Source organism: Synchytrium microbalum (assembly GCF_006535985.1).
Source record: "Synchytrium microbalum strain JEL517 chromosome Unknown SmJEL517_scf0002, whole genome shotgun sequence".
Classification (NCBI taxonomy): Eukaryota; Fungi; Chytridiomycota; class Chytridiomycetes; order Synchytriales; family Synchytriaceae; genus Synchytrium; species Synchytrium microbalum.
The window spans coordinates 912,205-926,111 of NW_022158351.1; the positions used below are offsets into that span (position 1 = coordinate 912,205).

The following is a 13,907-nucleotide window of genomic DNA, read 5'->3' on the forward strand; positions in this document are numbered from 1 at the left end:
ACTATGTGTGGTGGAGACATTCCAATCGTTGGAGAACAGGCTGAGGCCGTTCCAGCAAGTATTCCAAACACCTTCCAAACTGCTGACGCTCATTGCCATCCAACGGATACGTTGGCATCGTTGAAAAACATTTCATCACAAAACACGACGTTTATGTGCTGTATGAGCACCAGTTTTCATGACTTGGATCACGTCGCATCGCTCTACCGAGAACATCCAACAAAAGTTGTCCCCGCTTTTGGTATGCTCAAGTGGTGTTGATGTTCATCTTGATCAACATATCTTGTCTTTTACCGTTGCTTTTCAGGCTTTCATCCTTGGAAGTACAATGAGATTGCTAGTACAGCTGAAGTAATGACTCCAGAACAAGCTTTGGAGGCCTTCTCGCCTGAAGACGCTGATTTGGCAGCCAAGTTGATCGAAAATCAGCGACCGCTTCAGGTTTGAGCTCAAGAGCCTCCTTTAACTACTGCGTCATATCTAACATGTCTCTATTTTATCAGGAATGGACGACCATACTCACTGAGTATTTGACGAGTCATCCTAAAGCTATTATGGGCGAGGTTGGGATGGACAGAGCTGCATCGTTACCAAATACCAACTTTAGACTCAAACTCAATCAAGAGCATCAGTCAAAAATCTTTGAGGCTCAGCTTCGGATTGCAGGAAGATTGAAGAGGCCTGTTTCTTGTCATTGTGTTCGTGCCCATGTGAGTAATCAATACCGAGACTTCGTTCTCTTTTCTTCTCAGTTTCTGCTGTCTATAATAGGGCTTGATGATCAATATGTTTAAACGAATTGGCAAGGAATCTATCGAAGAGTTTCCACCGGCTATATGTATGCACTCGTACAACGGAGAGCCTGATACAATAAAAACGCTGCTGAAGATTCCAAAAATTGGGAATCGAATCTACGTTTCATTTTCAACCGTCATCAACGGAGGAAAATCTGAAAAGCTAGAGAAACGCATCAGGGCTGTTCCAGAAGACAGGCTGCTCATTGAGTCAGGTGAGTCGGGGACTTTGTTTCGAGGACTTTGTGCCCTGCACTCCACATCCAATTAATCTGATACACGTTTACAAACTCCCCAGATTACAACACGATGGACGCCATTGATTTGCAAATTGCCCAGATAGCTCATGTAGTTGCTGAAGCTCGAGGTTGGACGCTTGAAGAGACATGTGTGAAAACATTTCAAAACTTTTTGAGGTTTTCCAATGTTGACTAAAGTCAAGGAGCACAACCAGTATGAATATAATATAGTTATAGTGTAGTCTAAAGTTATAATGTACAGCCCTTACTCTCAAAATATGCATGGATTGCAATGTTTTTCACAAGTGATGCAAACTCTTTCTCGAACAAGATTACCAAGGACTTCCGCTGGTAGATAGTCCTAATCCGAGTCCTACAACTACTTGCGATCCAGCATCTCCTTTGCCTCATTGATCTTGCTGGCAAGATACGGGCTTCCACCTCTGTCAGGATGATTTAGCAACATGACACGACGGTGCGCTTCCTTTAGCTTTTCCTTTGGTACGTTCTCCCGTATTCCAAGTATCTGAGCAGCTTCTCTCTTTGACATTTTAGATTCGAATCCTCCTCGTAGGAAGGCTCGACCTGTTGACGATGTCACAGACCTCAATGCTTCTGGTGACGATGATTGCCAGGCTTTCATAGCTAATCGAGCTGCAAAGGCGGTAGTTGCGACCCCTAATCCTACTAGGACGGCTGTAGTCATTGCCTATCTATATATTTTGAAGTAGTTGTATGTTCACTTAAATTTTTGTGATGACAAAAAAAACGCAACTGAAACGTGTCCTCTCGTTCGACGCGGAAGACATCTGGATCATGCTGGAACGTGAGTGTACATATACCGAACGTCTATTAAGTGTTATTGCCTCTCTCTTTTCGTTATTTTTTCGCAACGCAAAACAACGTGAATAACTTGAACAGTGCTCAACCATACACACTTAGCAAAGATGAAGGCACCACCAGTTACAGAGGATGTCTCAGTCAGATTTGAACGCGACGGCAGAGTTATGGTCATCACAATTGAACGACCAAAGCAAAGGAATTCGTTACCAGCTAAAGTACAGCCTTTTGCTCAAACTTGCAGTTCGGCAAGGCTTCCTTTCTAAAATTCTCAACGCTTTAAGGTTCAATGGGGCATGCATAGGCTATTCGACTACTATGAACAGAACGATGACATTTGGTACGTGAGACATCTTGTGTGTTGCACCAAATTGTCGCCATGTCAAGACGGGCAGATGAACCACAAAAGGCGCTCAAATACTTGGGATTTCATACTATTCACGCTGATTTGATGTCTGGCGTTGTTTCAAAACGTTGGGAAGATTTGAACAACCGGCTAATCACGTACTCTACGAGGATTTGTTTTCTGTTGAGCATTCGCTTATTGACCATGCCATGTCGACCGCCTCTGTGCTGAACTTGCCCTTCATGAGGTTTATACTCACGCGAAATCCATGTTGTTTCTTAGGTGCGCCATCATAACAGGCGGTGAAGCTCCAGGCGTGCCTCCAGCTTTCTGCGCTGGTCAAGACCTTAAGAGCGTTAATTCCGCTCTGGGCCCTACCGAGTCGGCAGCAACATCGAAGCTGCCACCATCGGGATTCGGTGGTGTGTCTTTCAGAAATTTAACCAAACCACTTATAGCCGCTTGTAATGGGGGTGCTTATGGTGGAGGTAAGACCTTGTCAGTACGAATTCAACGATACACGACTCACTCTGTTTACATTTAGGTTGTGAAATCGTGCTTAACGTAAGCCGTATCAGCGTATCTTGTTAACCAAAAAGTGAATTCTTGTTAACCAAGACCTGCAGTGTGATATCGTAGTCGCAAGTGAATCAGCCATGTTTGCGTTGCCTGAAGTGAGATCTGGTGTCGCAGCACTTGGTAATGGACTTATACTGCTACCACGAATCGTGGGAAGACATCGTGCTATGCAGATGATTTTAATGGGTGCCGTCATACCGGCGAAAGAGGTACGAGATGCTCGGTATTGACACTCGTTGGTAGCGAGCTTACATTTTATTTGCCAGGCCATGGAATGGGGAATCGTTAACGAGGTGGTTCCTCACAAGGACGTATTGAAGAGAGCTCTGGAGATCGCAGATTCCCTTCAAGTTGGTTCGCCCGATGCTGTGAGGGCTTCTAAGCGAGCAATAATAAACTCTTCTGAGATTGCGGATTGGTATCTTGCAACCGACAAGACTGCAACTGAGAAGGAAGTCATCGCATTTCAAGGTGGAAAGGATGCCAAAGAAGGTAAGATATTGTAGTTGGAGGGGTGTAATCGGTTGAATGTGGTAAATGACAGTCTGTCTCCCTAGGTCCTTTGTCGTTTGCTCAAAAACGAAAGCCAAACTGGTCTGGATACTCAAAGCTTTGATAATGTTGTAGTGCTTGTTCAAAATAAATATACGTATTCTTGAGAATCAGGGTTTAAATCAACTTGTTATACAGAATCAGGCTTGAATCCACATGCTGTACACAACTTTGCTACCGCAATATGATCCTCTGTACATTCTCGGATAGATTTGAGATACTTCATTGGAAGGTGAATATCTAGATAACCATAAGAAGCATTGAGCTAGAGTGTTGGGATCGAGTGTAATTGATTTGACCCCCTTCACGTCGAACGTACGTGATGCATCACAATATGGAGGAGCTTCAGTGTATTTGCAGCCACATATAGAGTCTATTTGAAAGTTGAATAGTAAGCTACGAGCAGACCTGGAGTTCGAACGGTATCTCACAAATGGCTTGTTCTCCACCGTCTTTGACAGTTCCAGGCACAGTCCACTTCATGGGTGCGATTCCAGTTCCGACATGACTTCCTAAATAACACAAGGATTCAGTCATCCAGAGTCTGTAACGACTTGCATGCGACATTCAAGAGTGAATGTCGCATACCATCACACCAAGGCTGCTTCTTGCTGAGCCTTGAAGAGGAAAACCCAATGGACACCAGGTTAGAACTGCCATTAAACGTTAGATCTAGCTTGTTGGTGTCTCACTGACCCGCATCGACACCTATACATTTGTTGAAACCAAGTTAGTCACGTTTCGAAATGTGAAACACTGCAGAACTCACCACATCTTCACATCTCCGACTTTTAAGTCACGGATCAGAAATGGTCCATACTTCGACATGGGTTTCAGTGGTCAGTGCATCTTACTTCGCTACAAAAACATGTCATCCACATTTTGTAGCTTCTTACCAAGGAAACGCATGGTTTTAGAGGTTTGTCCTTGGTAACAAGATCTTCTACGTCCTGCATTATTCAACAGGCTATCTCTTCAATCTCTTCAATCTCTTGGATCTATGCGTCAACGGGGAAAACAGTGCGAAACAGTGCGCTGAGTGAATTCACTGTTTTTGGGCTATTTTGAAGCTATGGTTTGGAGCGGCCCGTCACGGCACCAACGTAGATCGTTCCTAATTCGTATGTGCCCTTCGTGCACTGCAATCTCATAAGCTATGGACATTCCAATCGAACAGGGAAGTGAAGAAATCACAGTTTGTTTGGATTGACGTGTCATTGGGGCCATGGCAGGACCTCGTTCCCTCGGAATAAGATGACGCAGTTATTGGATAAGAAATGGCGCCTGTTGTCGAAAGGGAGTGTTTCTTGCTCTTCAACCTTTTACCATGAAGGAACGCTCCTTCTTGGAGAGATTTTAGTTCTAAGCAAGCTCAAATCGTCTCCACCTTGCCTTGTCGCTTGCTTCTGGACACCAGTCTGAAGTTAGTGGAAGCATCGGGTAATGAGTTACCACCCCATAGTACAATTACAAGCACTATCTGGCCTAGCATCGTTCCGCGAGTCCTCTAGGACCACCGCGTCGCGAGTGCTTACAAGCACTACCGCGTTAGACAGCAGTTTCACTTAATAGGGTTTGAGGAATTGTGGTGTATGATCGTTCACCGAGATGGTTTTTTGCTTCAATGATCCATTTCATGTGATTCAAACTAGGGCTTCTACTTTACTGTATTGATACCAACACCTTTTTCATGTTAGATGCTGTTGGAATGGCTGTTCGACAAGACTAGTGCCTGCGCTAATTCTATTCATAACATGACCTTCCTTCAATTGTTGCACTTCGAAGACTTGAGCAGTGTACCATGGACCTCTTGTGTTGCACTTTGCAGACTTGAGCAGTGTAGTAAAAACAGGATTACTTTGTATTTCAACTGAACATAAACCCGTATTACTAGACTTGACTGATGACTACATCTCATTGACTCAGAGCTTTGTGTATCCATTCCATTGTGGCTTCCGCTTTTGAGCGAATGCTATTATTAAAATCAGGTCGTCAGTCGAATTCGTCGAATGCAGCAGTATTAAGACTTATACGTACCCGTAGGTCCTTCAGTCATATCTTTGCCTCGATACATTGCTTGCGCTTCAGGGGATGATGAGGCCAGTATGCTAGCTTCAGTCCACGACGCCACAGACTCGGATATCATGACTGCTCGTTTCGATGCCCGAATTCCGTCAGGAGAACCAAGCTTCAGAAGTTCAGCGACTTCGAGAGCCTTCTTCATCAGCATCTAGAGGGAGGTGGGAGTTTCTAAGGGTCGTCCACCCTGACACATGGCGAAAATACATGGATACCTCTTTAGGCACTACAAAATTCACTACGCCCATCTCTTTGAATCGTTGTGCGCTGATTGGTTCACCAGTTAGCATCATTTCCATAGCATTCTGCCAACCTATGAGCCGTGGCAGTAGGGACGCGGCAACTAGAAGGGAACTACGTGAGACATTGAAGGGGAAACCGGGCCTGCAGATGTACATCACAACCACATACATGGAGGCATGAGACCTCTTTTTACTTCAGGCAGGGCAAAGGCAGCATGCTCTGCAGCGACAATAATATCACAACTTAAAGCTAATTCGCATCCTCCTCCATACGCCAACCCGTTCACGGCAGCGATAATTGGTTTGGTAATGTCGTCGCGTCGAGAAATGCCACCAAATCCAGTTGGAGGCCAGGATGATTCTTCAGCCTTCAGAGATGTAGCAGCATTGTCTGGTCTTACACTCTTCAAATCTTGGCCTACGTGAATAAAATTGTGAGGAAATGTACCACCATTCATATTAGTATCTGATGTCCAAGACATACCAGCACAGAAGGCCTTATCGCCCTCACTAGTTAGTATACAAATCCACAATTCATCGGTACGTGCAAAGTACGAAAACAGTCTGTGCAGTTCCCATTGGACTGGGTACGACAATGAGTTCATTGTCCTTTCTCGTGTAATGGTTATTTGAAGGACATTAGGGATAGGAATTGACAATTTCAGACTTGAGGAAGTGGCTGGCAACATGTTTTCTCTCTGTTCGTTGAGCGACCGGTACTGATTATTTGTGTTCTAAGTTTCAACTGTTCACGCTTCGTGTTACAGCAGCAAAAATGGAGGAAGTCAAGCTCCCCGTGTTTTCAACTATAAAATTGTCAATTCCCATTCCTCATTGTCTTCTTATAACTCTAAATCGGCCCGAGAGTCGCAATGCTTTTGACGGTATGCTCTCGGAAATTCCAATCTCGTCGCAATTCACCGTTTCTGACTTGTTTCTGTTAGGAATCACGCATTGGGCCCTCAACTCCATTTTGAATTATTATGAACGAACCGATTACTTTCGTGTCGCCGTGCTTACTGGCAGTGGAGATGTGTTTTGTGCAGGTAACATCAAATTGAACAGACCACGAAGCCATGTGGTGCTGACTTTACGGGCAGAACGAACGATTCTTAAAAGCCCTTGATTTACCTGAAATAACGTGAAGATTCAAACGGTTTCTCAAGTCAATGCACTCATCGTTAGGTCAAGATCTAAAGTTTGCATCAAGGATTGCTGAAATCGCTCAAACTGAACCTTACAAGTCTATTCCTGCTTTGCTCAAACCAACCCCAAATGGTACGAGAAGCCGGAATGCTGTATTGGGCCTGTCGCGCATGCTAGACAAAAACGAGGGCTTCCGCTCACAATCTCATTTGTTCGACTAGGATGGGGAGGATTATCTCGTAGACCTACACTCGTCAAGCCCTTGATCTCAGCAGTCAATGGTGCTGCACTAGGCGGCGGTTGCGAGCTCGCCCTCTCGTCAGATATTGTTGTGATATCAGACACCGCTATAATTGGTTTACCAGAAGTAAAAGTGGGTCTATACGCTCCGTGGAGCGGAACGCATTTCTTGCCGAGAACGGTTGGATTACAAAGATCAAAACAAATGATTATGACTGGAGATCCAATCTCTGCTCATACTGCCAAGTTGTGGGGGCTCGCAAATCGTGTAGTGCCACGGGAACAAGTACTGCCAGAGGCCTTAAAGATTGCTGCTAAGATATTAGAGGTTTCACCTGATGCTACTCGTGCTGTTAAGAGCATGGCGATTAGGTCAATGACAACCGCTTCATGGTAACAAACCTCTAATTTGACAAGATCAGTAACTTTGAGAACTGACAACGTGAATACCGTCTACATTAGGATGGACGCGTCTAGAGAGGGCGAGACATCACGAGAGAATGATGCAATGTATGCAGGGGAGAATCGAGCTGAAGGTGTCAAGTCGTTTGTCGAGAAACGCAAACCATCTTGGAAGGGTTATTCTAAATTGTAGTTTCTTTGTCAACAACCAAACAAGATTATGCTATATTTCGTATTCATGCACGTGAAAAATGTCAACGCCGTCTATGTTTCTGCTCAACCTGTCAAACAACAACTTCTCCACCAACATTGTTGGTCCAAATCAAGACTTGTTATGTATTTATACACGTGAAAACGAGTCGAAGCTTCGTTATCTTCCCACAAACAACAATCTTCTCAACCTGTCAAGAAAACAAGCTCTCTTCCAAAATCCCTCTCCACTCACCAACAGAAAAAACCCCCATCAACATGGCAAAATCAATTTTAGGAGTATTGAGCGCTTTGTCACTCATGATGATACCAACTCTAGCACTTGAACTACAACCTCTCTGGACAAATTATGTCGCAAACTTTGAAGCTGCTGCTGCTGATCGAGGATCTGATGGAAGCATGCCAGAAACAGCTGACTCCTGGTTCTTACCATACCGCTGGGACGAACATCGTGAAATGTTGCGCTCAATGTGGATTGCCCCGTTCGTTATATTTGTCTTGTGGTGGTTCTTGCAGATGTCCATGCATGGTAAGCAAATGGCATGACATGATGAGAGTAAACGTACGCTAGTCAAGACTGGAGTTAGCATTGCGTTTAAAGTGATTGACAGTGTTTGTGGAGTGATGGTTCTTACATTTGGAAGGGCATCATGATGGTTTTCCAGTTTTAGTCTGAACATTGAGGTGTGTTGTTTTTCAAATAGCACTTCAATGGCTTTCTGGTCGAGGAGTTCGTCGTGGTGAAGAAAGTCGAAGTCTTCTTGCTAGGGAAGAAGAAGCAACAGGAGTTGAACCCTCTGAAATGGTATGAGATTCATTTGAATAAAATGGGCACATGTCGATCGGCGCTTGACACTTGAAACCAAAAGCTCTTCTATGCAACCGCATCTGGCAATATTTCAATCGATCGATTTTCTGACACAGTTCTCAAAACCTCCTTCTACCACTAGGTTGACCGATTGGCCAAGGCATCAATGGCACTCAGGACTGCATTCATCATGTCACTTGCCACAGCAGTAGTGGCATCTCTCCCATTGGCGTTTGACTGTCCCATGTCAAAGACACCTGAGCGATCTCCAGTGCCAATCCCTCCTGGTGCACGATGTGGAACTTGCTTTGACAATGGTGTCACACTCTCAGTCGTAATCCTCCAATGGGTCTTTTTGGGATTGACTGTTCTCTGGTATGCTATTGATAGCGAGGATTTACAGTATACGTGGCCGGCATCTTTTATCCTTTACATCATGGGTTTTTTGTGACAGGCGTCTTATATGCTTCAAACTAACACAATAACTGATAACAATGTTTTTAGGGCATTGTTGGAAACGATTACTATTGATAGTGCAAGTGTGGCCATCACCAGATCCATTCGTAAGTACTACTACTTTGACACTTTGATTGTCGAAAGTCATGTCAAAACCTGAGGTCGAAAGTTGAATCCTCGATGTCAAACACTGAGGCCGAAAGTTAAATTCTGGATTCCAAAGACATCATACGCATGTTGCAATCCTCTCACTTGTAATCTTCTCAATAGTCGCTCTGGCATCCTTCCCTGTCATCGCAGCCATATTCATCATTGTATTCGTCAAATGGCACGGTAAGCTTTCAGATTTTCTTTTCAATTTCGTCAAGATGACTATGAAAGTGATTCAGCACAGTCACAGTTTTGAAGAGGTCAAGTCACGTTCTAGAACTGACTTGGGTCTTTTGTTTTGGCAGGAATTTCCAACCGTGACGCTGCAGCTAATTGTCAATAAATTGACAATCATTCCAGGCAACAAGTATATCAAAAAGCTTGTATCAACGTATATCAACATATCACCTATACTACTTTGCAAAATATAACAAGAAGATTTGCTTATAGCAGCTTTGTCTGCTCGTTGCGAATGCACATAGTTACGACCATGACAGTACACGTGTCAACGTGAAATGCCCTTGAAGGCTTGAACGCCAACGACAACACTGTCCGCGTCCAAGTTGCGTTCTTCAAAATTTGAAGCCAAATGTTTTTCAAGGATGGCAATTCTGGCAGTAGGCACCACATTTCGATCAAGCCACGGTCTCCGATTGTTCATAAGAAGCGTACATTCACCTTGAACACGGTAGGCATAGCTTGTTATCTTGGCAGTTTTTGTCCTGAATGTTTTGAAAACTTGATTCCATTTTTGGCTGATTCCAATACAAAACAATAGCGTCGAATCACTCGAGTCATTGGCTTCCTTCTGATTGTCCTCTTTGTCGCTCAGATCTATCGTACATCGTCACGAAAGACTCAACATTTCGATGTACCTGAAACTCTGGATCAGAAGCTCAGCAGGCCGTAAACTAGGGACTGTTCTGTACTTGTGTAATGGTTTCAAATCTAATGTTTTAATGTTTTATTAGTGATCAGCCTCCTCCTAAATACATAACATGTATATTTGGCCCTTGGACTGGAATGGCCAACAATGTGATTTCGATTCAGACCAGTATGGCCTTTGCTATACATTATAACCGGTAACAAACGCCGTTACCATATGAACTTGATTCCATACACTCAGCGCAAATCACTACTTTTAGCACTCTCATTGTGCCTCCACTGGATAATTGGGAAGTAACACCCTCATACTGGTTTGGTAAAGTAGATGGCGAAAAGGATTCAACGAATCTAGATAGACAGAGAATAAGATTATCATGGGGATCTGACGCATTCAGTGATCCATATCGTCGCTTCTCCAAATACTTTGAATTCGTATCAAGGTCTATTGAAGTTATAGAAATGTCTGACGTGGATCCTACACGAGCCGCATCAGTAGAACTAGCTCCATTATGGCATGATGGAAAAATGTGGTGTTGGCAAAATCCAGCTCCAGATACCGACTTTTTGGAAACGATGGAGGCTAGATACCCTGTGTCGTTATGGTCGAACGAGTCGGTAGCTTGTATAGGTGTCCCGTTTGAGATACGACTGCATACGGCGCGGCCAAAGATCCGGTTATCGCAATGGGCTACTCAACATGCTGTGTCGTTGCTGGCTCTGAATGGACTGACGGGTAGTAAATATCTGGGTATACATCTACGACGTGGTAATTGGGACGAGTACACATCATGGGGTCGCTTCGCTCTATCTACGTTTGCTCAGGGTACGCTGAAGGATGATCCCATAGAACGACGAGCACCCAGAGACGAGTATGTCGTCAAGGCTGGACAAGTATTAAGGAAGCGTCTAGCAGAGGAGTATTCCATACCGGATTTTCCAGTAGTAGTGACTACGAATGAAAAGAGTAATGATAGTATACGGACGTTTCAGGATGCAGGATGGATTGTATTGCAGACTAGATTGCCAGACATCCCCCCATTTGCTCAAATAGCACTTGATCTAGCAGTTTTAGCAGGCGGAACTGGATTTGTAGGTCAATATGGATCGACTTTTACAATGCTGGCGTTGGAGTTTCGCAATTGTGATATCGAGCACCCCAAATATCCTTGTGGGACCTTCTTTGGCGATGCTGATCTCGTACCGTAAAAAATAGTAATTTAGTAGTTATAAACACATGTATATAGAATCAAAATCTCGCCAAATCACGTCCACTGTTGTTCTGCTTTGTAATACCTGAGTCAGGCAAAATTTTAGTAGCATTCAATTTCCAACGAAAAGAGAGGAACGAAAGAAACCGTCGGTTTTTCGCCAATCAAACGCCTCTTGCAACTGCCGTCTGCATCACATAGTTTGGTACACATAGAGCATCTGTTTGAAGAGACTCAAAAGCCAGTTTACTTTGGCAAGTTTTCGTGACGTATTGAGAGGTAAAGCTCTACTTTCTCCCGTTTTTGACCGTGGTTGGGACAGTGAATTGTGATCATGTTGTGAGAGAATTTGCATTGGCAAGTCCTTCTACCTTCGCCTTTTAATGAGGGGCACTTGAAAGTTGTAATTTGGACAGTTTTTCTTTTTTTGGGGATTTTGGTCAACATCTGTCCAACCGATTTCGATTTTTGAACGCTTTCAACTTGTTTGAACCAAGTTTCGATCTATTACGAGGCTCTAATACTCAATTTGATTCTTAATAGTTAGAAGAAGTCATGTCTGCACCTGTATCATCAACTCCAGCTGTGATCGCAGCAGCTGCTCCAGCAAGGGATGCCAAATCCTTTGACTGGCAAAAATCACTAAACCGTGCTCTAGGAGGAGGAATGGCTGGAGCTTCTGCTATGGTGGTCCAAGTAAGATCCTTATGGCCCTTCATAACATGTGTCATGGAAATTTCTAAACTCCGACTTTTTGTCAAACTTACAAACCTACATACATACAACACTCTATAAACCTATATGTAATTCACACTCTTCAAACCTAGGTCCTCACTCTGATGCCTATGCGCACAATAATGAACTACCAATACCGCCATGGTGGAACGATGGTTGAATCCGCAGCTGTATTATGGAAGGATGGTGTTGCACATGGTGGTACTGCATTCTCTGGAATGCGGCGATATTACAGAGGTTTGGCACCTGCTCTCATTCAAGGTCCTCTATCACGGTATGTGAATGCCTTATGCACGGAATTTTTGGAAGCTATTCAATGCTAAAATACGAACCTGTCATTGTAGATTCGGTGATACTGCAGCAAACCAAGGTGCTTTGGCTTTACTTGATTCATCAAGTTTGACCGCAGATCTTCCTATTGCAGTCAAGACATTGGGGGTAAGTTCCTCGATGTCCAACGAAGCTCTCCATCGTATATCTTGCGAAAAGGAAACCAGAAGACTTAAACGGGCCGTATTATTAGGCTTCCTTCTTTGCCGCCTCCTTCCGTATCTTCTTGACACCAGTTGATACCGTCAAGACGATTCTGCAAACCAACGGTGCTCAAGGAATGCCAGTGCTTCGGTGAGTGCTTTAAAACACGCCGTGTAGTCGTTTATTTGAGATTAACGCGTTCTACATGGCACAGAGCTCGTTTGGCCAAACACGGTCTACCAACACTTTGGTATGGTGCTGTCGCTACTGCAGCTGCCACATTTGTTGGACACTGTAAGTTGTTATACCCTTTTCTCGCCTATGGCCTGTTGGAAACATCATTTTAAGCAACTTGTCGAAACACTCTGTCACGCAAACATTGCTTTAGAATTCGTTTTCTCCTTGTTAGACCCATGGTATGCTGTTTACAACTACCTCCAAGTCACCTGGCCCAAATACAATGACATGATGCCAAAATTGGCTCGAAACGCAGCAATTGGTTTCACAGCCTCAGTCGTCTCAGACACCATCTCAAACTCGTTACGAGTCATCAAAACTTATCGTCAAACTCACCATGAAAAAGTATCATACGCTCGCGCTGTGCGTGAAGTCGTTGCTAAAGATGGTGTTACTGGATTGTTTGGTCGAGGTCTCAAAACACGTATTCTTACGAATGGTTTACAGGGGTTGATGTTTTCCGTTTTGTGGAAACTATTTGAGGATGAATTGTTCGGTGGAAAGAGCCGTAAATAAACGATTGGCTGTCCTCTGAAATAGTTTACAAAAAAAATGTTTAAGTCTTCTAATAGATGGTTTCTCAATTGCGGAGATATATGAGTAGAATTGCTGCTGTTATTTACAAAAGCCTTTGTCTATATTTGCTTTCCCATGGTTTCATGAAACCATTCGCCGACAAGAACAATGGTCTCTTTCAATCTTTGAGTGTTGATTGGATCATCAGGATTCATCCTGGCACCAGCATATCCATGATGAACGTCATCAAACCGCACGTGTTTGTTGCTGACTCCTCGATCTATCAAGACCTGCATCTCTGGCAGCTAGGAGAGAAGGATGAGTCTTCAGTAATGTTGCGTACTGATTACAACGCTTACCATATCGGGTTCATCTTTTGTAGGTATCATGAAGGTGGGACATGAGACTGCCTGCATATCTTCCACCGTGACGCGGGAAGGATGAGCAGAAGCAATCGACTTTAACCACTTAGTGCCTTCTCCGGATGATTTAGATGCCAGAACACACATTTTGCCTGTAGGTAGCAGTCAGCAAAGTAGATGGAACCAGACAACGAGTCAAGCAAACTCACCACCCCAACAAAGACCAAACATGCCATACCCAGTCTCCCCAGCAGAGTCCAAATGTTTCGTCAACGCAGCCAAATCACGTTCCAAGTTCTCAAACGAGCCTGCAGTAGCTCTCCAATTCGGCATCTCTGCACGATCGCGTGTAGCAGTCCATGAATCACCTCGGAAGAAGTCTGGCATGACGCATTTGAAGCCTGTAA

At 44.0% G+C, this 13,907-nt stretch overlaps 6 protein-coding genes across 6 annotated transcripts; 4 read left to right on the top strand and 2 right to left on the bottom strand.

Annotated features, from left to right (window-relative positions):
* Positions 1-3: 3 nt before the first annotated feature.
* Positions 4-1,229, top strand: SmJEL517_g00662 (uncharacterized protein; the record flags this gene model as incomplete). Its single annotated transcript, XM_031166591.1, has 5 exons — positions 4-241; positions 308-441; positions 504-710; positions 772-1,009; positions 1,093-1,229. The coding sequence occupies 5 exons, from the start codon at positions 4-6 to the stop codon at positions 1,227-1,229; spliced, it is 954 nt and encodes a 317-aa protein (XP_031027441.1).
* A 183-nt stretch (positions 1,230-1,412) lies between these two features.
* SmJEL517_g00663 (uncharacterized protein) lies at positions 1,413-1,739 on the bottom strand (the record flags this gene model as incomplete). Its single annotated transcript, XM_031166592.1, has 1 exon — positions 1,413-1,739. The coding sequence occupies one exon, from the start codon at positions 1,737-1,739 to the stop codon at positions 1,413-1,415; it is 327 nt and encodes a 108-aa protein (XP_031027487.1).
* Positions 1,740-1,980: 241 nt separating this feature from the next.
* On the top strand, positions 1,981-3,414 carry SmJEL517_g00664 (uncharacterized protein; the record flags this gene model as incomplete). The annotated part of the gene is made up of 7 exons (XM_031166593.1): positions 1,981-2,091; positions 2,158-2,213; positions 2,502-2,707; positions 2,764-2,783; positions 2,846-3,007; positions 3,065-3,290; positions 3,356-3,414. 7 exons carry the CDS (start codon positions 1,981-1,983, stop codon positions 3,412-3,414), a joined length of 840 nt encoding a protein of 279 aa, XP_031027637.1.
* A 66-nt stretch (positions 3,415-3,480) lies between these two features.
* SmJEL517_g00665 (uncharacterized protein) lies at positions 3,481-6,276 on the bottom strand (the record flags this gene model as incomplete). Its single annotated transcript, XM_031166594.1, has 9 exons — positions 3,481-3,590; positions 3,670-3,723; positions 3,782-3,862; positions 3,939-3,967; positions 4,043-4,058; positions 5,388-5,580; positions 5,645-5,772; positions 5,841-6,089; positions 6,156-6,276. 9 exons carry the CDS (start codon positions 6,274-6,276, stop codon positions 3,481-3,483), a joined length of 981 nt encoding a protein of 326 aa, XP_031027489.1.
* A 170-nt stretch (positions 6,277-6,446) lies between these two features.
* On the top strand, positions 6,447-7,652 carry SmJEL517_g00666 (uncharacterized protein; the record flags this gene model as incomplete). Its single annotated transcript, XM_031166595.1, has 5 exons — positions 6,447-6,555; positions 6,616-6,717; positions 6,857-6,949; positions 7,039-7,450; positions 7,520-7,652. 5 exons carry the CDS (start codon positions 6,447-6,449, stop codon positions 7,650-7,652), a joined length of 849 nt encoding a protein of 282 aa, XP_031027636.1.
* A 275-nt stretch (positions 7,653-7,927) lies between these two features.
* Positions 7,928-13,138, top strand: SmJEL517_g00667 (uncharacterized protein; the record flags this gene model as incomplete). Its single annotated transcript, XM_031166596.1, has 14 exons — positions 7,928-8,198; positions 8,374-8,474; positions 8,620-8,852; positions 8,982-9,040; positions 9,204-9,247; positions 9,862-9,989; positions 10,055-10,165; positions 10,229-11,165; positions 11,720-11,872; positions 12,004-12,185; positions 12,256-12,349; positions 12,435-12,535; positions 12,600-12,679; positions 12,795-13,138. The coding sequence occupies 14 exons, from the start codon at positions 7,928-7,930 to the stop codon at positions 13,136-13,138; spliced, it is 2,838 nt and encodes a 945-aa protein (XP_031027635.1).
* Between the last annotated feature and the right edge of the window lie 769 nt (positions 13,139-13,907).